At 38.4% G+C, this 26,002-nt stretch overlaps 2 protein-coding genes across 2 annotated transcripts; both read left to right on the forward strand.

The window, feature by feature from the left end:
- Positions 1–893: 893 nt before the first annotated feature.
- Positions 894–10,902, forward strand: LOC143863053 (cation/H(+) antiporter 15-like). Its single transcript, XM_077373874.1, has 7 exons — positions 894–1,436; positions 2,036–2,521; positions 2,800–3,003; positions 3,605–3,913; positions 4,998–5,519; positions 6,156–6,610; positions 10,403–10,902. The coding sequence occupies exons 1-7, from the start codon at positions 1,185–1,187 to the stop codon at positions 10,686–10,688; spliced, it is 2,514 nt and encodes an 837-aa protein (XP_077229989.1). The 5' UTR covers positions 894–1,184; the 3' UTR covers positions 10,689–10,902.
- Positions 10,903–13,176: 2,274 nt separating this feature from the next.
- Positions 13,177–14,940, forward strand: LOC143869888 (protein FAR1-RELATED SEQUENCE 5-like). Its single transcript, XM_077376446.1, has one exon. The coding sequence runs from the start codon at positions 13,177–13,179 to the stop codon at positions 14,938–14,940; it is 1,764 nt and encodes a 587-aa protein (XP_077232561.1).
- Positions 14,941–26,002: the final 11,062 nt, after the last annotated feature.

A 26,002-nucleotide genomic window follows, 5' to 3' on the forward strand; every position in this document is an offset into this window, starting at 1 on the left:
TCATTTGAAAATTGACTTTTGAAATAATAAGGCTATTTGGTCTTTTTTTTATAGATTAAGTAAAGCCTCTTGTGCCCAAAAAAAATTGATTTCAGACATTCCAAAGCCCACAATTCTGGTACCCTTCTTAGGTTGGCAAAGTGTTCAGATGGAAGACAAGGGCAATCTGAGTTATGTGCATGTCTTGCTGCGTTTTTGGTGGTGATCTGGGTCCTGTTTGACTCGGATTTTTAGAACCGATTGTGAACAAGAATCAGCTTTTTACTCACAATCCGTTCTCAAAATCCAAAACAAACAAGGCCTATACATAAATTTGAGTCCAATATTTCAGTTTTGAACTCCATTTCAATAAAAAAAAAGGTTTTGGACTCACAATCATTTGTCAAAATCCAAAACAAACAGGGCATTTGGATTTTGAGAACCGATTGTGAGTCCTAAACTGATTATTGGACCCAAACCATATTAGAAAAAAAAAATCCACTTCTAACTAGTGTATAAAGCCCCTAAATTAGAAAAAAGCCCAATTTCATGTAGCCTGTTCTTTTCCACCATAGGGATTTCTCGTGCTCTCTCCACTCCTGACCTCTTGTCTCTCCCCAGTCCCTCACAATTGAGATGACAAATATTTCATGATGGCCAAACATGAATGATGACTTGAAAAATCAATCAGATGGCTCCGCGCTTGTGAGTTGTAATTCCAAACATGAAGAAATGGGTTCAAGGAGGTCCATTTGCATTTGCATTGCAATTGAAAAAACAGTCCCTCCACTAAACTTTCCGTGAATTCCTCAAACATCAACAACTAATTCAACTTGTGGTAAAAACTATCGAGTCTGACCCTTTTTTTTGCTTTTGCTTACTTTTCTTCCTTCCTGACACCTCTCTCTCTCTCTCTCTCTCTCTCTCTCGACATTTTCATTTCTTCTTCTTTTTCCTCTTCTTCTTCTTCTATACCTCTTGATCATTTTTGTTTCTTACGAGAGCGATGTGCAATAGAATTGGCCTTTGATGCAGACGAAAACAATCAAGAACGTGCACCGTGAAACAAGTCTCATAATCGTCAATTAGGAAATTTAATTTATGTTGAGTTCTAATTTGAAGGGTCTTGTCTTCTTTTGTCTATTTTGCCTCCGCTGCTAGGCCACGAATTAACCTTTGGGTTTTCGGACTGCATCAGTCTTGTCATGGCGAGTTTAGATCTGAAGAAGATGACGCTTGGTATAAATCAGACTGCGACTGAGAGCATAACAGACACCATGGTGGTGTGTTTTGCGCCAAATATGGTTACAACCCAAGGGATTTGGATGGGAGCTGACCCTCTCGATTATTCACTCCCTCTTATCCTTGTTCAAATCACTCTTGTCGTCTTAACTACTCGGGCATTGTCCTTCATCCTCAAGCCCTTCCGACAGCCTCGGGTGGTCGCTGAGATCATTGTAAGCCTCTTCCTCTTCTTCTTCTTCCTCTTATTATTATTATTATTATTATCGGTTTCTATTACTCCTCCATTATCATTATCCGGGCTCATTGGTAAACCTGGCATATGGGTGTTGTGATCAGGACTGTTCATCTTGTGAGCTACGACGAGATTATTCCATGCACGCCCAAGGAGGATTCCTCATGGCATTCTCGAGAAATTTCGATGATTGATATTTATCAACCTTGATTGAGCAGAAGAGACTCCAATTGAATTGGGCGATCTCATGGTGGTAGCTCACAAGATAAATGAAATCATGATCACCTCAATCATGTCCCACGTGCAAATTCGGCCATGGATAAAGATGGAAGAGAAAGGACACTCTGGGCTCTGTTTAGTTGGGTTCCTTCGGTGAGCAAACCTAAGTGCCATGGCAAAAACAAAAAGAAAAACAAAGGAAAAAAGAGAGAATGTATTTAGAAAAGAAACCACCTCTTCGTTCTTATCCTTTAACAAGGGATCAGAAGAAGAAGAAATTTGAGGGAATATTGTTGTAGTTAAGGATCCCTTTTATTATTCCGTGCTTGAATGTTTGGTTTTTGGTGGTGGTGGTTGTAGGGTGGCATACTATTGGGTCCATCATGCCTAGGGCAAAACGCGTGGCTGGCCTCCAAGTTGTTCCCCTTGAAGAGTGTTTCAGTGATGGAGACCATGGCTAATGTGGGACTTCACTACTTCCTCTTCTTAGTGGGCGTCGAGATGGATATCATAGTGATCAAGAGGACAGGATGGCGGGCAATATCAATAGCCTTGGCAGGCATGACCATCCCCTTCGTCGTCGGCATCAGCTCCTCCTTCTTCCTAAAGAATCACATGTCCAAGAACATCCATCAAGGCACCTTCCTCCTCTTCTTAGGTGTGGCCCTCTCCATCACTGCATTCCCCGTCCTCGCACGAATCCTAACCGAGCTCAAACTCCTCAACACCGATCTTGGAAGGGTCGCCATGGCATCGGCCATCATTAACGACGTAGCAGCATGGGTCCTACTTGCCCTAGTAATCGCCATTGCGGAAAATAAAGGCGCCATTTTGGCTTCTATATGGGTAGTGTGAAACAACCAATTACTCCAAAAGCTTAAGCTAGATAGCGTTATTCAATCTTTTATGCTTTTAACACTATCCCTCACGTGTGGCCCCTCTTTTTTTAGGGTTGGCCTGCATGTGGCACATGTAGCTCCCTTTTTTGGCCATTGCTTGTGGATTTTTAATATCAAGGAGTTTTGAAACCGGAGTGATTGCTCTGATACCATGTGAAACAACCAATTACTTCAAAAGCGTAAATTGTTAGAGATGCTGTTATTTAATCTTTTATACTTTAACAGGTAATTCTGTCCGGGGTAGCCTTCGTCTTCTTTTGCATATATGCCATCAGGCCGGCAATCCGATGGGTTATTCGCCGAACGCCGGAGGGAGAGCCGGTGAACGAGTTCTATGTGTGTAGCATCTTGACAGGTGTGATGACTTGTGGGTTCATAACGGATGCGCTTGGGATTCATTCCATTTTCGGGGCCTTCGTGTTTGGGCTGGTAATGCTTACTTTTATTTTCTTTAGGTTTATTACTGGGAAATGTTATCAGCACAACCATATTTTGATATGTTCACAAACCATCTTGTCTTTTAATATTTAAAGAGCAGTCATAAGGTTATTATATTGGGATAATATTCTGATGACAGAATTACCCTCATCAGTTGATGGGCATTATAGATATTTCATCGTGCCCATCAACTTAATAGATGCTCTAGTTAGGACCCCTCTAGTTAGGTTTAGTTGATGGGCAGTGAGTTGGACCCCTCCAGTTAGGGTTAGTTGATGGGCATTATGGATATTTCATCGTTTCTGTCGTCTCGGTCATGTTAAAAAGACACATAGAAAAGTCAGGGGGTGTCGTTGATGACTTTGAAATTAGAGAGGTCCAACTTAAAACTGTCAGAAAGTTGAGAGGGTGTAAGTGTAATTTTCCCTATTATATTTCCCAAAAAGCTCTCATAAGACAATTAATGAAGAAAAGACAGCTGGGTTTGTGCAAATATCAAAATATGATTGTGTTGATAACATTTCCATTATTACTGCAATTACATCCGATTCATTGCTATAATCTGAAATCGAACTATTTTCCGCAACAACAGGTCATACCAAATGGGCCATTGGGATTGTCTTTGATGGAGAAGTTGGAGGATTTCGTTTCGGGGTTGTTGTTGCCACTCTATTTCGCTCTCAGTGGTCTGAGAATAAATGTATATTTGCTCAGTGATCCGTCGACGTGGGGATTTCTTTTACTTGTAATCCTCTTGGCATCTGCAGGGAAAGTGGTGGGAACCATGGTGGTTGCCCTCTTCTATAAGATGCCCTTCAGGGAAGGCATCACACTTGGAATGCTCATGAATACCAGAGGTCTCATTGAAATGATAGTCCTCAACGTTGGAAGGGACCAAAAGGTAGATCACTTTTCAAAATACAATTCCCTATTTGTTTTGGATTTTGAAAATTGATTTTGAACCCAAAACCGATTATTGGACTCAAAATTATGTTTAGGCCCTGCTAGTTTTGAATTTTGGGAAGTGATCTTGAGTAAAACTGGTTATAGACTAAGAATAGCGTTCTTGAGTAAAACTGGTTATAGACTAAGAATAGCATTATTTTTTAGTCCAATAATCAGGTTCGGCTAAAATTAAATCACTTCTCAAAATCTAAATGAAATCGGCCTTATTTAGAGTCCGATAATCGGTTTTGGACAGAGATTCAATTCTCAAAATCCAAAGGCCCTGTTTGTTTTCTATTTTGAGTTAAAAAATGATTGTTGGACTCAGAATTACACTTAGGGCCTGTTTGGATACCTCGTACTTTGTATTTGGATTTGGAATTGAGTTTTGAATACAAAATGAATAGATCTAGCAGCTCATGTTGAGGGAGAGAGAGGGGGAAGGGGGTACTTCCTATTGGAGGGGAGAGGTTGAGGAGCAAAGAGGATGAAGGAAACTGCCAATCTGTGGACTTCCAATTACTTATTTCCACAACATATTTGGAAATCTGATTTTTTCATGGTCAGTCAGTGAATTGGAAATCCAAGGATTTGATCCAAATCCAAATCACAACGCAAAATGGGCTTCAAATGTGAGAAATCCAAATCAAAATCTTTTCGGCATCCAAACGGGCCCTTAATTTCGAGTTCAATAATCAGTTTGGACTCAAAATCAATTCTGAAAACCCAAAATAAACAGGGACAGAACAAACAGGGACTTAAGTTTTGTACCTAGTCTCATGTAAATAGCTTCTCAATCATGAGAATTGGCTTTATTTTAAGAAAAGACAAAACCCTCTTTTGTTTGATTTTCCCCCAAAACTAACAAGATTGCCGGGGTCCCCGCGTAACCCGAGCTTAACCATCTTAAAAAAAAACATTGCCACCTTTTGTTTGTCTTTTTTTCCCCAAAACTGCCTTTATTTCAAGAAAAGACAAATAAAAGGGGGTGAAAATATAATTTTACTGATACGAAATTAGTGATACTTTTGCATGGGCAGATCTTGGATGAGTCGTCCTTCGCAGTCCTAGTGCTCACGTCGGTTGCAATTACCAGCATGATCACGCCGGTGGTGATTGCAGTTTATGGTCCATCTCGCCGAATAGTCCCTAACAAGCGCCGAACAATAAAAGGATTAAAACCTGATGCCGAGCTCCGCCTTATAGCCTGCATCCACAGCCCTAGAAATGTTCCTACTATTATCAACCTAGTTGAATCTACTTACCCAACAAAGAAATCTCCAATCTTCATTTATGCCCTTCACTTGGTAGAACTCGTCGGCCGAGCATCGGCCATGATGATCGTCCATAGCACTCGAAAGTCCAGGGCCGCTGTGAGTCCGGCCCTGGAAAATTCCGAGCACATCGCAAATGCATTCCAAAACTACGTCGACCAATCTACGGGCGTTTCCGTTCAGCCATTGTCGGCCATTTCCTCCTACTCTTCGATGCATGAGGATATTTGTAATATCGCCGAGGAGAAGCGGGTGGCGCTAATTATTGCCCCATTCCACAAGGAACAGGTGATAAAATCTTCTGGCCTAATTGCTAATCTAATCTAGTTACCTAATCAAGCATGAGATTTTATATGGTGCAAAGTCCCTAGGGACTCTATGCCCTTGATATTTTATCTAACAACAGCCTACTTTTTAAGAGGTTGTTGTTGGATCAAATATCAATGGCGGTACTTTCATCGTACTACACGCTTGGGCACCGTATAATTGTTGGAGAAAATGTGTTCGAGATGGTGGGAAATAGAGAAGAAAGAGATGCTTCAAGGCGCGTTGTCGCTTTCCTTAAGACGATATTCGCCACTACCAGTTAGTGTGCAAGCGGTACCACAAATTTGCCTCCAAGATACAATGAAGTCCGGTATTAGACCAAATGTTTGATGTCGTTTTGCACTAAATGGAATCAAACCTCGATTCACCTTTGGATAAAAAAGTATGTGAGACCTCTTGTTACTGTTTGTGCAAGGGGCGAATATTGTCGTAAGGAAAGCGACAACGTGCCTTGAAGCATCTCTTTCTTCTCTATTTCCAACCATTTCCAACACATTTTCTCTAACAATAATTTCTCATCTAAGCATAATCTTAATCTAATAACCAATCATCCAACAGTCAAATCTTGTGATATCTTATCTTATTATATGACAACAGGCAGTGGACGGCGTTCTTGAGGCCACCAATCCAGCTGTACGGACGGTCAACCAGAACTTGCTGGTGAACGCGCCGTGCTCAGTGGGGATTCTCATTGACCGTGGGCTCAGCGGAGGTGGCGGTGGGACCGTGGTGTGCGTGGCCCACCACGTGGTGATGTTGTTCTTTGGTGGGCCCGACGATAGGGAGGCTCTTGCTTATGCTTGGAGGATGTCAGAGCACCCCGGAGTGAGTCTAACGGTGCTCCGATTGGTGGCGGGGAAGGATGTGGTGGAGCCGTCGGACGTCGGAGCCGATGACTCGAAGATATTGACAGTGATGACCGATTACGAGAGGGAGAGGCAGCTCGACGACGAGTATATTAACGAGTTTCGGCTGAAGAATGTGAATGATAAGTCGGTGGTGTACACGGAGAAGGTGGTGAACAACGGCGAGGAGACGGTATCAGCGATAAGGTTTTGTTACAAAGTGCTTTAAATTTTGAGAAATTATATGCTGTAGGAGTGGACATGCTCATATTCATTATCTCGCCCTTGATATTTAATCCGACAGCAGCACAGTTTTTAAGATGCTGCTGTTAGATCAAATATCAAGGGTGGTACTTCCGTCGTGTGTGAACATGTCCACTCGTTCATCGTATAAATTTTCAAACCTTTATTTTGGTTTATGCATACATATACATACATACATACATACACACATACATACATACATACACACATACACACATACATATATATATATATATATATATATATATATATATATATATATTATTTATTTATATATGAGGAAAAGGATTGTACGCTCGACCGTACCTAAAGTTAGGTACGGTAGAGTGCCAAATCACATGGGTCCCCCATTTTTGGTGGGCATCTAAACCATTCATTTGCAAGGCCCCATCATAGATAGGGTGCATACCAAAAATCAGCACCATTGAATCATCCTAACCCCTCCAAAACTGGAGGCCAAAATGGGCAGATTTGTGGACAAACATTGTTTGTCCATTTTGGCCTCCACAAATGGATGGGTTAGGATGATCCTATGGAGCTGATTTTTGGTATGCACCCTATCTATGATGGGGCCTTGCAAATGAATGGTTTAGATGCCCACCAAAAATGGGGGACCAATGTGATTTGGCACTCTACCGTACCTAACTTTAGGTACGGTCGAGCGTACAATCTTATTCCTCTATATATATATGAGGAAACTGTTGGTGAGCTTAAGCTCACCAAACTTATGGTGAGCTAACTTGCCCAATCACATGGGTCCCACATTTTGGGGTGTGATCCAAACCATTCATTTGCAAGGCCTTATCATAGATAGGGGGTGTACCAAAAATCAGCTCCATAGGATCATCCTAACCCCTCCATTTGTGGAGGACAAAAATGGGGCAGATTTGTGTTTGTCCTTTTTTGTCCTCCACAAATGGAGGGGTTAGGATGATCCTATGGAGCTAATTTTTGGTACACCCCCCAACTATGTAAGGGACTTTCAAATGAATGGTTTGGATCATCCTAACAAAGTGGGCCCCCATGTGATTGGGCAAGCTAGCTCACCATAAGTTTGGTGAGCTTAAGCTCACCAACAGTTTCCTCTCTCTCTCTCTCTCTCTATATATATATATATATATATATATATATATATATATGAGAAAACGGTTCCTACACATATGTGTAGAGAAGTTATCTACACACTAGCTTAAAATACAGTGGGGGTCACATTATTTGGGTGATCCAAACCATTCATTTTTAAGGCCCTCACATAGATAGGGTATCCACAAAAAATCAGATCCATAGGATCATCCTAACCATTCGAACTGTGGAGGCACAAAATGGACTAATTTGTGAAGGTTTAAAGACATCCATTTTACCTCCACAAATCGTAGGGTTAGGATGATCCTATGGATCTGATTTTTTGTAGACACCCTATCTATGTGAGGGCCTTTAAAATGGATGGCTTGGATCACCCAAACAATGTGGGGCCCCACTGTATTTTAAGCTAGTGTGTAGAGAACTCTCTACACATATGTGTAGGAACCGTTCTCTCTCTCTCTCTCTCTCTCTCTCTATATATATATATATATATATATATACTAGTAAAAAACCTCGTGCGATGCACGGGCCGACAAAGAACTGTACGGACCACATCATAGGTTGATCCAAACGGTCCATGTGATGGAACACAACATCAATAGGTTGTGCCCGTAAAATCATTTCCATAGGCTGATCCTAGCCCTCCCTATAGAGGTTTCCATAATCTGTTGTTCGTCTGAAGGTTTCCGGAATTTGTAAATATTTTTACAGGTGTTCGGAATTCGTAATATCCTCAAAAAATTAATAAGGAAAAGTTGTTTTTTCGTAATTGTCATATTTTGATACCTCTTCTTTGTAGTTTTTTCTGTAATTGTCATTCCAGGTACCCGTTGTCTGTAATTTCCCTCCCAAACTTTACCACATAATGATTATTATTGCTAGCTTCTTTCTTATTGCTAGCTTCTTTCTTTACGTATTATTGCTAGCTTCTTTCTTTACGTATTATTGCTAGCAACCTTTCAAGAAATAGTATTTCCGTACAGTTTTTCATCACATCTAATAAGACAAAGCTCTGAATACATACAATTGCAAAGGATGGGCAAGACATAGCGTTTGGAAAAGGTGGCTAGCGAACATTCATACCTTTTTTACCCTCATATAGATAGTATGTACAGATATGTGGGGAGGGCAAATAACGGTAAATATCATCCACATTGATGTGTTAAATGGACAATAATTCTCCATTTTCTCTTCTGCTATATAGATTACGATTTTTCCCTCAAATAATTTCTCATAGAGATAGATGTTGGATATCAGCAAAGGGGTTAATGGTAAAAGAGTAATGCTGACGTGTAAATCCGAGATAAAAAGAAAATAAATTTTGTTTCCTCCTGCTATATAGTAGTAGATATACATATATATACTACTATATAGCAGAAGAGAAAAGGAGAGAATTTTGTCAATTTAACACGTCAATGTGGATGATTTTTACAGTTTTTTGCCCTCCCCACATATCTGTACATACTATCTATGTGAGGGTAAAAAAGGTATGAATGTTCTCTAGCCACCTTCTCCAAACGCTATGTCTTGCCCATCCTTTGCAATTGTATGTATTCAGAGATTGGTCTTATTAGATGTGATGAAAAGCTGCACGTAAATACTATTTCTTGGAAGGTTGCTAGCAATAATAAGTAAAGAAAGAAGCTAGCAATAATAATCATTACCGAGTAAAGTTTGGGAGGGAAATTATGGACAACGGGTACCTCGATATGACAATTACGGAAAAACTACAAAGAAGAGGTATCAAAATATGACAATTATGAAAAAACTATTTTTCCTTATTAATTTTTTGAGGATATTACGAATTCAGCACACTTGTAAAAATATTTACAAATTCCGGGCACCTTCAGACGAACAACAAATTATGGAAACCTCTATAGATTGGAGGGCTAGGATCAGCCTATGGAAATGATTTTACGGGCACAACCTATTGATTTTGTGTTCCATCACATGGATGGTTTGGATCAACCTATGATGTGGTCCGTACAGTTCTTGATCGGCCCGTGCTTCGCAGGGGGTTTTTACTAGTATATATATATATATATATATATATATATATATCAAATAACTTATGGAACAACTTCCGTTCTCTTCTTCTTCTCTTCTTTTTATTCGTCTTATTTCTTCTTCTTCTTTTTATCTGACCCATAGATACACCAAATTTTAAGAGCACACGACTTCTAGACTCCTTGAATCTTTTTGAAATCAATAGATTTACAAGACAACTTCTGTTCTTCTCTTCTTTCTACTTGCCTTGTTTATTTTCTTCTTATTCTTTTTATTTGACTCATAGGTACACCATAAGACACCCGACTCCTAGACTCCTTAAATCTTTTTGCTTTTCCAAATTAGATTAAACAACGTAGTTGTTCTCATAAGACACATTGATAATATAATCTTTTTTTTTTTTTTTGAAATAGCTTTGATAATATAATCTATAACTAGAATTCCGCATAAGACTCTTTGATGAAATAAACTTAGCACTAATGAGATTTTAATGAATACATAAGGACTCTTATCTATTCAACACTTTTCAATGCACCATTTTTTCAGCATCTACTTTCCAAGATATGACATTTACAATTTTTCACACCTTTTGACTGTGGTTCAAGATTAACATATTAAACAATTGACACACACTTTTTTCAACAGCTGTTTGGACATCATCAACGATCTTTACATTGTGGGGAGGGGGCAGGGGATGGTATCGCTGTTGACGACTGGGATGACAGAGTGGAGTGAGTGCCCAGAGCTAGGGGCGGTAGGGGATCTATTGGCATCATCAGATTTCGCTGCAACGGCGTCGGTGCTAGTGATACAACAATATGTTGGGGCATCACCAATGGAAGGAATGGGGACGCCAGATAGCACCTCGCAACCGGTGGAGCAATACTTAAATAATAGCGCTCGTCCATGGTTGCCAAGACCCAAGAACTAGAAGGGGCAAGGCTCCTACAACACACTTGGCTAGCTCACTTGAGTGACACCATAAAATCTCTCTCTCTCTCTCTCTCTCTCTCTCTCTCTCTCTCTCATTTTTGCAAATAGCTTAAGAATTTTGATGTTAGAATATTTAGAGCTGGAAAACATTCTTAATGATAGAGCATTGGTGTATGGATAGTTTTTCTTTACAATGAGGAGTATTCTTTTTCTTTTCATTTTCCTTTCTAGAACGTTTTTTCTTTCTAATTTTTTTTCTACATTTTAAATACAATGCGCATTAAAAGGTGCTTTATATTTTCATCAAATTCCCTTCTATGAGACTTGTTAGATATCTTCACAATAGAAGAACTTCTAGATTTGTGTTTTGTGCTTTTTAGGATTATAAAAAGAAAAAGGCAATGGGTTTCTTCAAATATGTTTACCTCATCCTATTTGACTATCCACAAAATAATATCATTTCTTGGAAAGAATAAGCCAATGGGGTGGAAATACACGAAAAGGGGATGAAATATCATTTTACTAATATATATATATATATATATATATATATATATATATATATATATATATATATATATATATATATATAGAGAGAGAGAGAGAGAGAGAGAGAGAGAGAGAGAGAGAAGTGTTTCTACGCAGGTGCATAGAGATGTTATCTGCGCACTAATGGGGTTTTTGGGTTTCCATTCGCCCAAATCAGTGGGTCCCATTTAATGTGAGGTTTACAAACCACAAAAGAGGATTTGAAAAATTACAGCCGTGTCCCCACATCACGTTTTAAATTTTGAGAAGTAAAAACCCCAAAAATTCAAGATCGTCTCCCTCCCCCTCTCTTTCCAGCGTAAAAAAAAACCCAAAAAAACTAGGGTTTGGGTTTTGGTTCTCTCTCTCTCTCTCTCTCTCTCTCTCTCTCTCGGGTTTCCCTCTCTTCGGATTTTTTTTTTGGGTTTTGCTGCTTCACCTCTCTCTCTCCCTCTCAGCTTCTCCTTCTTCTTCTCTACGGATTCAACAGGTATGTATTACTTTCTGTTTATTTTCAATTTTTTTTTGTTCAAGATTAGAAATAAACAAATCAGATGTTGTGATTAACACAGGAAATGGGTTTTTCACAGGAAATGGGTTTACATGAATTTCTTGGGGGTTAACACTGCTGATTTTTTGGGTTTAACACTGCTGATTCACTTTTAGATATGATTTCTCTTCTCTCATATATTTCTTTCTTCATTGAGATTTGGGTTATTTAAACCCAGATTTCCTCTTGGTTGTGGTCATTGAGATTTCTCTCATATTTTTTTAGTTTGTGTTTATTTGGGTGTTAACACTGCTGATTCACTTTTGTTTAAGATTAGGGTTTATTTTGAAACCCAGATTTCCTATTCAAACTCATATTTTTATTTTTTATCGATAGGAAACATCCTTAGGCCCTGTTTCTTTTAGATTTTAAGGATTAATTGGGAGTCCAAAACTGATTATTGGACTCAAAATTAAACGTAAATTTGTGTCCAATAATCAGTTCTCAAAATCCAAAACCAACAAATAGATAGGAAGAAAAACTCACATTTTCTGAACTATGAAAGGCTAAGAAATGAACACTGTTTACTGTCAATTTGGGATACATTTTCTAAACTAGCCTTGTACCAATCGGTTTTCAAAACAAACAAACAAACAGATAGAAGGAATATGCCACAATCAAATATTCCCAATTTACTTTCAATTTGGGATAGATATTGAAGCCACTGTTCTTTTTGTATTTTGAGAACTGATTGCAAATCCCAACTCCCAAAGACTCAAATTGGTTTGGAGGACTCACAATCAGTTCTCAAAATCCAAAGGCCCACTCCCAATAGGTCTTCAAAATCCAAAATAAAAAAATGCTGAAACAGACTGAGAGAGAGAGAGAGAGAGAGAGAGAGAGAGAGAGAGAGAGAGAGAGAGATGAACCGATTATGAGTCCCAAAGACTCAAATCAGTTCTTAAAATCAGAGGACCATCTCGGTTCCGTTTATTAATATTTCGTCATTTAAAAAAAAATATCCAAAATGATTACATACCTATACAGTAATTTTTCCAAAATAATTTTCTGGTGCTAGAGGGCATTTGGCAAATATGATTTTAAGCTCAAGTGGTTATCTGTTTTGCTAGTTGATGATATGAGGAAGATGGGTTGGAGTGCCTATGGACATGTTTCTTTACTTGTAGTTTGTCTCTAAGGGGATAGGGATGGAATCATGTGTAAATGATACACTGAATTATGGAATTGCTAGTTATGGTTTTTTTTTTTTGAATAGTTGCTTCCATTCTTTGCGTATTAACTTCTTTTTTTTCGTTTTCTGACATATTTCTTCCTTTATGACTGCTTTGGTGGTGGTTTATGGTGGTTTATGGGTGGCTTGGTGGTGGTTTATGGGTGGCTTGGTGGTGATTTATGGGTGGTTTGTGGTAGTTGGCTGGTTTGTTATCTAGTGTTGTGACCTAGTAAAATGGATGATGCTTCGTTGCTCGCTTCTATGTTTGATGTTGATGAAGTATGTGGCACATCCTTAGGGTTTGTTGAGGACGCTGTGTCGCAAGTATGCGGCCTATCGATAAATGATATTGATGAACACGCCTTCATTCTAGGTGATCAAGGGGAAGAATTAAATAATGGAAACCAAGTAGAAGATCAAGGGGAAGATTTAAATGAAGGTAACCAAGTAGAAGATCAAGGAAAAGATTTAAATGAAGGTAACCAACTAGAAGATCAAGGGGAAGATTTAAATGAAGGTAACCAAGTAGAAGATGGTGAGGAAAGGAATGACGAGGAGAGTGTAGACAAAAGGCCATTTGTTGGGCAGGAGTTTGATAGCTTTGAAGATGCTTACATATGTTATAATACCTATGGCTTGAGTAAAGGTTTTGGAGTGCGAAAATCTACTACAAACAAGTCGACCAAGACAAAGGAAGTGATATTCAGAAAGTATGTGTGTGACAAGGAGGGGAAGAAAAACCCTAATGACAAGAGACAGGCAGGTAAGGAAGTGATTCCGCGTCGCACTGTTAGGTTTGATTGTCAGGCGAAGATGGCGATTAACGTGAAAGGCAAGAAGTGGATAGTGTCAGTCTTTGAAGACGAATATTCGCATGAACTCACTTCTCCACTTAGAAGACGCATGCATCGTTCACACAACCGACTATATAAGGAGACTGTTAAAAATTTGATGGATAGTTACCATGGAATTGGGTTGCAGGCTGCTCGAATTACAAAAGTCATTAATGTCCAATCCGATGGCGCAGATGGTGTTCTCTCACCACAGCAAGTGCAGTCCCATTTGAGATTGAAGAAGAAAAATAATATGGGGTTAGATGCTGGGATAGTGGCCGACCGTCTCCAACGGAAACGAGCTGAAGAGCATGACTTCTTTTTTTCTATTGAGTTGGACTCAGAGTGTACATTGAGATATATGTTCTGGGCTGATTCGAGGGCCAGAGAGTCTTATATGACCTTCAGCGATGTGACTTATAGGACCAATATGTATTTGATGCCATTTGCACCATTTACAGGGGTCAACCATCACATGCAATCTACATTGTTTGGATGTGCGCTCCTCGCTGATGAGACTGAGGAGACCTTCACTTGGTTGTTTATGCAGTGGCTGCAATGTATGCATGGAAAAGCTCCAGGAACTATTATTACGGATATGGATTTGGCGATGCGAAATGCAATTAAGAATGTCTTCCCCAATACACGTCATCAGTTTTGTTCTTGGCACATAACAAAGCACTTAGTTGAGCATGTTCCTGCAATGAGAGAGGTAGATGGTGACTTTCCAAAGGATTACTACCATTGGTATAACACGGGTGATATAAATGAATGTGAGATGGAATGGGGAAGATTATGTTCGAAGTATAAAATTAATGAGAATGATTGGCTAAGTAAGATGTGGGAGCTAAGGATTCACTGGGTCCCGGCCTATTGGAAAGGTACTTTCACTGGAGGCATAACTTCTAGTCAACGCAGTGAAAGCAAGAATGCTTTCTTCGATGGTTTTGTTAACCAGAAGACTTCTCTGCGTGATTTTGTTGATCAATATGAGAAAGCGCTTGCTGACCGTCGTAGGAAAGAAACAGAAGAGGATTTCAAGTCAAAAAATTCAAAGCCGACAATGACTACAGGTAGCCCATTGGAAGATGATCCTGGAAAATACTATACAAGAACAATTTTTGGCCTTTTTTTGGCTGAGCTTAATGGTAGTAGATTATATTAGGGTAAGAAACATAGTAAAATTGGCAATGAGACTACCTTCAATGTAAGAAGGAAACGTGGGGATAATGAAATGTCAAAAGGGCATATGATTATTGTGTACAACGATTTCGATGCTGTTAGTGCAACTTGTGATTGCTCCATGTTTGAGACTTCAGGTATATTATGCAGGCATATTCTGGCCGTATTTGACCAGAAGCAATTAAATTCCATTCCCGAGCGTTACATTCTAAGAAGATGGACAATTGATTCTAGATATCAGTTGTTGGGTGGAAAACCTACAAGTCAAGTAGGTAACGAAGGTGCAACCCCGTTTAGAAAGTGGTCCGTAATGGCAAAACGATGAATAGTGAATGAGGAGCTCGATAATGACGACTTTATTTTAAAGAAGTTAGATGAATTTTACTCTGAATTGGTGGTTGAGATTGAGCAGAGAAAGAAAGAGAGGCAAGTTCACATACCCGTATTGGCTAGCCAAGTGCAGTCTAACTCTCTTCCCACTCAAGTACTTGGGATATGTATTCGAGACCCCAAAGTTGTTAAAACTAAGGGCCGGGCCAAGGGAAGCATCACGCTTGAAGTCTTCATTAGAGCTCTCCCAATCCAATATGGGGAAACGGAAGTGCGGAGGTTGTCGGGAGTTGAGACATAATCTAAGAACCTGTAAAAAGAAAGCCAAGGTTTGATCTTCAGTTCTCCTCTATATGCACTTACACTCTTTTTTCCATGTACTTTTGTCTCCAATTATAAGTAAATTTTTATTGGTTCTAATAGATGAGTACACTGGAGGAGGAGGAAGAGGAAGCGGCGGACGACGAAGATATCGCTTCGTGAAATGTATGGATGATATTGTAATAACATGCTTCGCATTTGGTACGTTGACTTTGTAATAACATGCTTCGTATTTGTACAGTGTGCCTGATTTTCCTTCTCTGTTTGATTTCAGGCAGATGCTGTGAGCTTCATAAAGGTGGCAATGGATTTGAATAAGATGTTTTGATTTCAAACATTGGTGTTATTTGGATGTTTTGTTCCATTGGATGTAATCTTCCCACATGAATAAATGTGCATTTTGGATTAAATGTTAGCACATGATTCACATGTATATTTTGGATTAAATTTTCCAACATGATTCACAGGTGTGATGTATTGGTTGTATTTGTTGTTTATTTCAACATTGCAATTCACAGGTGTAATGTAATTTTTTATTTCAAGTAATATGGGCCAAGAGATGGATGGATTGAACTAGAACTTTATTGAATATAATTATTATGAAATTTCTATCATCTGATATTCTCTACAAATTAGAAGCAGAAAGTTACAATTATTCGTCTCAAAATACTAGGTACGGCCCACTTTTTTTGATGATCCCAACCGTTCATCTGTTTGGGCACAACGTAAACAGGTTGTGCCCCAAAAATCATTTCATAGGATGATCCTAACCCTCCGATCTGAACTGTTCTGAATATGGAGATTTCCAAAAATCATTTATGGAATTTTCTACAAATCGGAGGGTTAGGGTCATCCTATGGAAATGATTTTTTGGGCACAACCTATTTCGTTGTGCCCAGATAAATGAACGGTTTGGATCATAAAAAAAGTGTGTTGTACCTAGTATTTTTAGACTTCACTTGTTTTCACGGCCACCCATCATATAAATTCTCTATATTAATGATGCTCAAAATTGAAACTATTTCACCCCTTCTTCGTACGCATTCGCCCCCTTATGACGTGAACAGTGGGTGTAGACACCCCATTTTGACCGTACCCTAAACCTCCCATGATTGTGCGAAACCCCATCAAATCAACTAGGTAGGGTCCCAAACTTCACCCTAAGCTAGGTTAGAATCCCACCAAGGTCTCTACAAAATTTCGTCGAAATCCGAGCACGTTTGCCTAGCAAACGAGCTGTGATAGTGTCGTGGTGCGAGTCCGGAAGGGGGGTGAAGCATCTGAAAAGGGGGTTGTCCTCGGGAAAAAGGAAGTAAATGTATCATGTATATATAAAGGAAAGAGGGGGGTGAATTAGCCTATTCAAAGCCGAGCCAAGTTCGCGCGCTCATCAATTTCTGTGCGTTTATCAATCATAGGAGTGCCAATATCAGCAGCTTTTATTTTCATATATATATGAAAAATCAAGAAAAAAAAAACTATTCATTTTCTCGTGAAAAATCAGAGAGAAAAGAGGAGAAAAGAGAAAAATCCGTTTCCCCTCTCCGATCATCTTCCCCGATTGTCTTCCTACCTCCGATCACATCCCTGTGAGATCTCAGATCTGAGATCTGAGATCTGAGAAGAGAGAAAGAGAGAGAGAGAGAGAGAAAGAAAGAGGGAGGGTTTTCTGTTGGATCATCTTCTCCGGCCTAGCACTGGTAAAAACTCCGGCAAGTCCCATGGATTCCGGTGAGCTCATCCCATTTTCCTTTCTTCATTCTTTTCTCTATTTCCTTTCGTTCATTTTCCAGATATAAGATTTTTTTTGTTGGATCTAAAATCTTAACCTTCATTTTTTCCTACCCAAATTCCGACCGAGCTCCGGCCGAACCTTTCTTCTTCTTTAAGCTTCACTATCTCTATCCTCCCTCTTGTTTCTTTACATATAATCCTAGATCTACAGGTCCATAGTGCATCTCTATCATTTTTAAGCCTCGATCTGAATTTTTGGCGTGGGAATCTCAAAATTTTTCATCTTCTCCGATCATCCTTTGCCAGATTCCAGTCATATTCTGGTTATTCTCTGCTTATTAGCAAGGCAGATCTGATCATTGCAATTTTTTTTTTTTTTTTGATTTCATTATCTGACAATTGACATTGAATTAGAAAGTTGTTTTCGTTCTTTGGAGGAAAGCCCAATTTTGGGGAAAATTTCCTATCATTCTTGAATTTCATTTAAGTGCAAGGAAGCTAGATTTTCCAGCTTCGGTTCTTGTCCTTCAAATTAGATCCTTGAGGTTGCGAGGAGGTGTCATCTGCTTCAGATCTAGCGTCAAAACGCTGGAAAAAATCAGTTGGTGTGCATGAGCTTTGTGAAGAAAGGTGAGAAACTCACCCTAGCATCGCAGATTTGGTAAGAGTTCTCAACATTTGCTTGTAATTTCGGTACATGTGATCAATTTAGTCAGAATTTGGTAAAAAAAATTGAGAAACAAAAAGTCTTGATTGCTCTTTGTTCTATCAAGAAAATTACTATTGCTGATGGTATAGATCTAGAAAGATCGGGCACAATTTCTTTAGATCTGAATGTTTCCTTATAAATTTGGCTCATCTGGACCTTAATATTGTATGTCAATGAGTTTTCACTTCGGATCATGTGGTCTGTAATGGTGGAATTTTGCGTGTTGATGACTCTTAAATTCAAAGGATCTCTTGTTGTTTTCTTAAAAAAAAAACACATTATAGGTAGCTGGCCCAAGTATGAAAATATGATTAGTTTATCAAATCTCTATTTTAGTGTGATTAATGCATTTGAATTTAAATATTTTGGCCTGGTATTACTTTTGATTGATTCGGACAATATGTCAAATTTGCTATTTATTTATATTCTTATTTACTTTATGAATTTAAAAGATCTTTAGATTTTCAGCTGTTTGTTATTTTGAAACCTTTACTCAAAATTGGATTTGAACATTTATTCTCTGATAGGCTTGGTGCAGATATGTTTTTTTTTTAGTAAGGAGAAAAATTATGAGTCATGGATTGCCACTGAAATAAAAGATTCATTTTATAAGTCTCATTTTTTTTATATAGCACTGCTTGAAATTATCTTGTAGCAATTGTAGTGTTTAGGACACTACTGGATAGATGAATTTGTGTCAGATTGCATTTTTAGATGATCATTTATATTGATTAATTCATGATCTGATCATAGGATTGCAACAAGAAAGTTAATTTTGTCATGCTCATGCATTTCACAGTTCCATATAGCTGCTGTCCATTTTTGTATATAGCTGTTGTCCATTATGATTTACCCACTTCACTCCTTGTTTAAGTATAATTTTCACCCACTTCATCCCCCTGTTTCAACACATTTTTTCACCCATTGCTGCTCCTGTTTCAACACACAGTGCACACACATAAATTTGTCTTTGTTTAATACAGTGCACACACACAGAATTCTGTTTCTGTACAGCACAGGTTTATGCATACAAAATCTATTTCTGTTTTGGCCTAAATTCTGGCATAATTCTGTCCACTTACTTCACCTCTTGTTGGGCACAGATTTAACCCCACTGCTGCCTTTGTTTCAACCCAGTTTTGCACAATTCAACCCCTGTGTTAGTACATTTCAGCCCCAGTTTTCACACGAAAGTTGTCCACAGTTCAGCCCCATTGTTTCAACCCAATTTTTAATATTTCAGCCCACTTTTTCAACACAGTTTCTGTACATTTCAGCCCCCACTATTTCAACACAGTTTTCGTCCATTTCAGCCCCTTTTTCAACACAGTTTTCACCAGAATCTGTCTACATTTGAGCATAATTTTACACAAAATCTGTCCATAATTCAGCCCAGTTTTTGCGCAATTCTGTCCATCAATTTCAGCCCCTGGTTGAGCACAGATTTCACCCATAATTCAGCCTCATTTTAGCCCTCTGTTTTAACACAATTTTCTGCTCATTTCAGCACGTAAATCTGTCCCTATTTGGCATTAGTTCATGCACAAATCTGTCTTAAATATTGCACATAAATCTATCGTTGTAGTATAGTGGTGAGTATTCCCGCCTGTGATGCACATAATCTATTCACACCTTGTTGTCTCCTGTTGTGCACAAATAAGTCCATATTTTAACCCATTTGCTTGGTACAAATAAGTTCACATTTCGGCCCTACTGTTGGCACAAATCTGCTTATATTTCACTCTCACAGTTTTTACATTTGAATCTGCACAAGTTGATGCCCTGTTATGTATTAAAATTCGTACAAATTGAAAATATCATTTAATGTGTTTCTATAATCTGTTGGAAATTTAATTCTTCTCTTTCATACTAAGCTTTGAGTTAGGGTTCGAAGATGGTAATAAATGGATTGTTCAGGTGAGATTATCTCAAAGCTTATTATACTCATTCTTTTTTATTTAAATAAATTGTTTAATAGGAAGAAGGAGATCAGATGACTACTCTATTCGATATTATCGACATGAGTACTGTCTGATTTCAAGGCGGGATATAGAAATATTATCATGTGTATATGATATCAGATGATTACTTTAGCATCATCTGATTTCATCCCCATATTGGGTGGTGTTTGTGGTTGGACATAGAAGTGTTTGATATTGTTTTCTTTTACTTTATTAGGCTATCCAGCGGCTGGTCTGGACTAATTAATGTTGTTTATCATTTTATGATTGCTATAGATTGTGTATTTTTTTATTGAAAATTCTTCTTTGCTTAGCACTTGATTTATTTTTATAAGAATTGAATGTAAATTTGAGATTGCCTAGTAGCTCTTTTCTGCTCTCTTGCTGGACTAGCGCAGTCTTCTAGACTTCTTTATATACTAGAACTTATACTAGGAGGCATATTCTGTCTCATTAGAAAATCCTCCTTTGGAGGCAAGCCTCATTTTTAGCTTAACCTCAGGGAGGTTGCTTTGATTTTGATAAATGGTGTACCCATAGGAGGCATGCCTTGCCTCATTTAGAGAGCCTTTGAATCTTTCGTTTGTGTAGTGATGTTATCGGGGGAGTCTTTGACTCATTTGATCTTTATTGATGTTATTAGGGAGTCATCTGTTTTGGCTTTGTAAATAATTAGCCTTTAGAAGGCCTGCTTGGCCTCATTTGTAGAATCCTCTCTGAGGTTGCACCTCAATTTGTTCCTCTGTTAATTAGAGACCAATTTGGTCAATTAGTTGTCTTATCCTTGCTTACCCCTTGCAAGGGCAATGATAAGGTTACTTGGAGCCCATTTTTGTGTGTGTTTGGGAGACCCGCCCGGTCTCATTCTTTCGCTAGTTCTCCTCTTTGTGCGTCGTTTGGTTTTAGGAGAACACCCTACTCGGCTTGGCTTCATACTCCTACCCTTATGGGGTACTGGGCGCACATTTGTTGCACCCTAGGGCTAAGTAGCTGTCCGGCCCGGCTGGGTGTTTTACCTCTGCCAAATGTGCAAATTCTTGTTCCATTTCTTTTAGAGAGTCCTTGACTCATTTATCCTTTAAGTTGGTATTGTTAGAGTCTTTGACTCATATTCCCTTTCTTCTAGTGAGTCTTTGACTCATTTTTACCCCATTCTTAGTAGTATTATTAGAGTCTCCGACTCATTTGTACTCCCTCCCTGGTGTCATTAGTGAGGAGTTTTTCCTTTCGAGACTAACTCAGTCTCATTGGAGCCTTCCCTGCTTGGGATCTTAGATTGTTTTTCTCTGTTCTTGGGACACTTCTTCGCGTGTTGTGGTTTGTCTCTTTGAGGCGTTTGTTGCTTGTTCGGAGTTTTCCCCTTTGGATTTAGGGCTTTGCCCTAGTTTGTGGTTGTGCTTGCGTGTTCCCTTTAAGATTGAAAGCATTTAAAGGTCCAGAGTATTGGAAAAGCTTTAAAATCCAAAAACATTATAAATTTGAAACTCAAAAACATTTGAAAACTTTAAAAATATCAAAAACATTTGAAAAACATTAAAAAACCTTAAATCAGCTAAAGTGTTGAGTTTTATAGCATATTGGGAGAGTTCGTTTCGAACTACGTTGGTTTGATCCTCTTTCAAGAGGTACGTAGTGCAGCTTGGAATACATATCCCAAGTCCAGCCAAACTTTGTAAATAAATGCTTTAACTTTTTTTCTTCAAAACCTTGTTTTTAACAAGATCTTCCTCTAGAGTTAGGAGTTTGTCCTAGATAGAGAGTTTTAGAGTTAGGAGTTTGTCTTGGATTTGTTGTGTGCTTGTTTGTGTTTGTTTTAGAGTTAGGGGTTTGTCCTAGAGTTATAGGAGCGCCTCCGTCCGGTCAGTTGGCGATTCACATCGCCGACTGATGACTAGGTCTAGGATGCGTTAGTGATCCCATTATTTTCCTTAGGAAATACAGCCTAGTTACACATAGGTTATAGGAACCACTTGCATTAGCTTAGGGCTAATATGCATTTAGTTAGGGCATATAGGGTGTCCTAAAATCCACCATTTACTGGAATTTAAATAATCGTACAAGAAACTTTAATAATTGGTCCGGTCTTTTAGATCGAGTCTAGGATAGAGGTCTAGGTGTCTTAGGCATCCTAGCTTAGAATAGGCGCGAAGAACTACGTTGCCTTGATTCTCGTGGAGGCGGGGATACGTAGGCTTCTTTGGATGAATACCAGACCATCCGAGGACTCGGGCTAATAATTTAGAGTCTTAGGATTTGTTGTGTAGTTATTATATGATTTGATATGTTTTCTTACTTTTTAGTACTGATCCTATACCTTTAGCTATAGCTTGTATGTGTTTGCACATCAGAATTTAGACACCCATTAGACATGTCACTCATAACCTAGCTTTGCTTAGGTGACACATTTTTCATTTTATTTTGTATGCTTATTTCTTTATCCTCAGGAAATGCATGCTTAGGTAGACGATTCCTGAGAATTGTTCCTATTTCATATGATATTCGCCCGAAACTCTTTGAGGTTAATAATAAATGGCATAAGAGACCAAGTGCTTGCACTCGGACGAATTGGGGGTGCTCTCAGACCTTCTCCATTCGTAATCAGGCACGAACCCATATATATTTCTGGTTATCCATGGTATACAGAGCATATTTTTGTTTAAAGGATCCATGGCCATATACCATGGATGGCGACTCTGAGTTTGTTTAGGTACGTTTCGAATCCGGACTTGTTCCCAAATCGAGAGGTATCTCTTTTATATCGCCACTCGTGCTATGCTATGAGGGTGGCATCCGTTTCGAGAGTTCCTTGGTAGAGCTCTCCATTCACGTGGATGATCCAAGAGGCCGCTGGGGGCTCATCCCCCACCTCTCTCCCGGATCGGGGTCCACAGTGGGCAACGTACTACAATGGGGGTGAAAATATCATCGCCCTAAAAATTTATGGATTGATAATTATGAGAGCTCCATAGTAGTGAATGGCTATTTTAATTCTCAAAAGGTTATGACAGCCAATCAGAAAATGTGTTTAATTATGAGAGCTTCACCCCATATAGTATTTTGGAGTCATTACAAGTTGTTCTTGTATTACTAGCCATTCATCCTTGCCCAACAAGTAGTAGCATCATTGGTGGACCATTGATCTTGTGAGGTTTAGATGGGCCAGAGTTCATAAATTACAACAATTAATTAAAATAATCTTAGTCATCTAAACAATGGCCCAAGACAATAGAGAAGAAGTTGACCAAAAAAACAAAGGTAGTGATCATGTCTCATAGGAAAAAGTGAGTGGACAACTATCTAACTTTGGGTACAGCCTATTTGCTAGTTGAATCATAAGGCCCTTGTCCCTTTGGTTTTATACAAAAATCAATCCAACTTAGGGTTTAAAATCAAATCCAATGGATTATAAGTTGTGAGGCCACTTCACATTACATACATCAGGTGTATAACAACATTGCCGAGTGTGTATATCAAACACACAGAAGACAGAACCTGAGGTGAAAGTACATAGAAAAAAAGAAGACAAATCAAACACAAAATATATGCATAAAGAGAGCAATAAAGGTCTTCTTTCTACAACAACTCTAGCTGCTCACTTATTAGTGAGCAAGATACAAGGAGTTCATAGCATATCCCACCAAAAAAACAAAAAAAAAGACCAGATATATAATCCTAATAAGATGCATCTGAATGTTCTGTTGATGATCTGGCGAAGGCACATCATATTCAACTTGCTCCTCATGTCCGACTCCTGTAGGCATCTCATCGACCCATTGGAAATATCCACAACCATCTTTACCCTATAATTTTTTATCATCTACATTTCCGTTAGAAAATATGGTGATAATAAGAAAGAAAGAAATAAAGTCAATCGATGCAGATAAAATTAGCACTTACTTTCCAGTTAGAACATGTGTAAAGGGGCCTGCTTGTATTTTTCGTTGTTCTTGATATGTAAACTTCCATCGGCCCTTTTCCTCTCGGACATAAAGGACAAAATATACGCCTTACCCCTTATCAGTAATTCAGTACTACAGACAGAGGAAGCCATGTTAATTCCTAATAACATGAAGAACAAGTCATGAGGAACAATTTCTAAACGTTCAGCAATCCATAGTCCTTTCTGCAACTTGTATAAATCAGAATACAAAAACTGAGTGGAGTTTAAATAGGAACACACATACTGACATATAAGCCATAATTTTCCAAAATTGCATTTTCAGATTGTTGAATTAAACCAAATAATTAATTCTGCTCACTTGATAGAATGAAGTTCTGTCATTTGAAGCAAATTTCTGCTTTCTTTTATTCCCAGATAGACAATAATGAAATCGAACAGAATAAAAAATTCGAGTAAAGGTTGATGAGTTTAGGGAGTTTAGGGTTTTTTTTATCGTGGAAGTTGGGTCCAAAACTGATTATTGGACACAAATTTACGTTTAATTTTGAGTCCAATAATCAGTTTTGGACTCCCAATTAATCCTTAAAATCTAAAAGAAATAGGGCCTAAGGATGTTTCCTATCGATAAAAAATAAAAATACGGGTTTGAATAGGAAATCTGGGTTTCAAAATAAACCCTAATCTTAAACAAAAGTGAATCAGCAGTGTTAACACCAAAATAAACACAAACTAAAAAAATATGAGAGAAATCTCGATGACCACAACCAAGAGGAAATCTGGGTTTAAATAACCCAAATCTCAATGAAGAAAGAAATATATGAGAGAAGATAAATCATATCTAAAAGTGAATCAACAGTGTTAAACCCAAAAAATCAGCAGTGTTAACCCCCAAGAAATTCATGTAAACCCATTTCCTGTGAAAAACCCATTTCCTGTGTTAATCACAACATCTGATTTGTTTATTTCTAATCTTGAACAAAAAAAAATGAAAATAAACAGAAAGTAATACATACCTGTTGAATCCGTAGAGAAGAAGAAGGAGAAGCTGAGAGGGAGAGAGAGAGGAAGCAGAGAGAGGTGAAGCAGCAAAACCCAAAAAAAATAATCCGAAGAGAGGGAAACCCGAGAGAGAGAGAGAGAGAGAGAGAGAGAGAGAGAGAGAGAGAGAACCAAAACCCAAACCCTTGTTTTTTTGGGGTTTTTTTTACGCTGGAAAGAGAGGGGGAGGGAGACGATCTTGAATTTTTGGGATTTTTACTTCTCAAAATTCAAAACGTGATGTGGGGACACGGCTGTAATTTTTAAAATCCTCTTTTGTGGTTTGTAAACCTCACATTAAATGGGACCCACTGATTTGGGCGAATGGAAACCCAAAAACCCCATTAGTGCGCAGATAACGTCTCTATGCACCTACGTAGAAACACTTCTCTCATATGTATATATATATGCTAAAATTTTCCAAGTTAAATATAGTTATTTGCAAATAATGTTAGAGTTAGTATTAGATTATATGCCCGAAAATCAAATATTTTTTCCGGAACATTGATTAAGCAACTAGAGATTAATAATGAACAACAAGCTATTCAAATAGGCATGTACTAGATCTAGGGATTCTAAATTTACTAATGCTCTGTAAATTTGGGCGTGTGTTCCCTACTTACAAATTAGGCGCTTATTCATTTCAACCATCGGATCACGATGATCTGGACCGTACGTTCATTACAATGAGAAAAAAGCCAACGAAATAGGGCCTCTTACGTATTCTTCTCTGCCTCGTTCCAAAGAATCCAAACCCAAAAAAACCCTAGTTTTTCTCCACCGAGCACGCACACCATCTCTCTCTCTCTCTCTCTCTCTCTCTCCTCAGCTTCTTCAATCTGCAGCTTTCTTAGAGGTATCAAAAAAATCTCTTCTTCTTTTTCCATTGTTTGTTTTGTGCATCAGAAAAATCTCTTCTTCTTTTTCCATCGTTTGGGTTTAATGCTCTGCTCTTCGTACTGATTTATAAAGGCAACAGACTTGATGCATTTTATTTATTGTTTTTCTGTTCAATTGGATTCGGAATTGAATTTCGATTTCTCAAGTTTTG

Source organism: Tasmannia lanceolata, unplaced genomic scaffold (assembly GCF_043159265.1).
Source record: "Tasmannia lanceolata isolate RefF3 unplaced genomic scaffold, GAP_Taslan_0.1 ptg000003l, whole genome shotgun sequence".
Lineage (NCBI taxonomy): Eukaryota > Viridiplantae > Streptophyta > Magnoliopsida > Canellales > Winteraceae > Tasmannia > Tasmannia lanceolata.

Excerpts from the sequence above, each read along its gene's own strand:
- LOC143863053 (XM_077373874.1), top strand. The coding sequence starts at position 1,185 with ATGGCGAGTTTAGATCTGAAGAAGATGACGCTTGGTATAAATCAGACT. Across the intron at positions 1,437-2,035 it reads GGGTGGTCGCTGAGATCATT|GGTGGCATACTATTGGGTCC; the intron begins GTAAGCCTCTTC and ends TGGTGGTTGTAG. Across the intron at positions 6,611-10,402 it reads GAGACGGTATCAGCGATAAG|CTGTTTGGACATCATCAACG; the intron begins GTTTTGTTACAA and ends TTTTTTCAACAG.
- LOC143869888 (XM_077376446.1), top strand. The coding sequence starts at position 13,177 with ATGGATGATGCTTCGTTGCTCGCTTCTATGTTTGATGTTGATGAAGTA.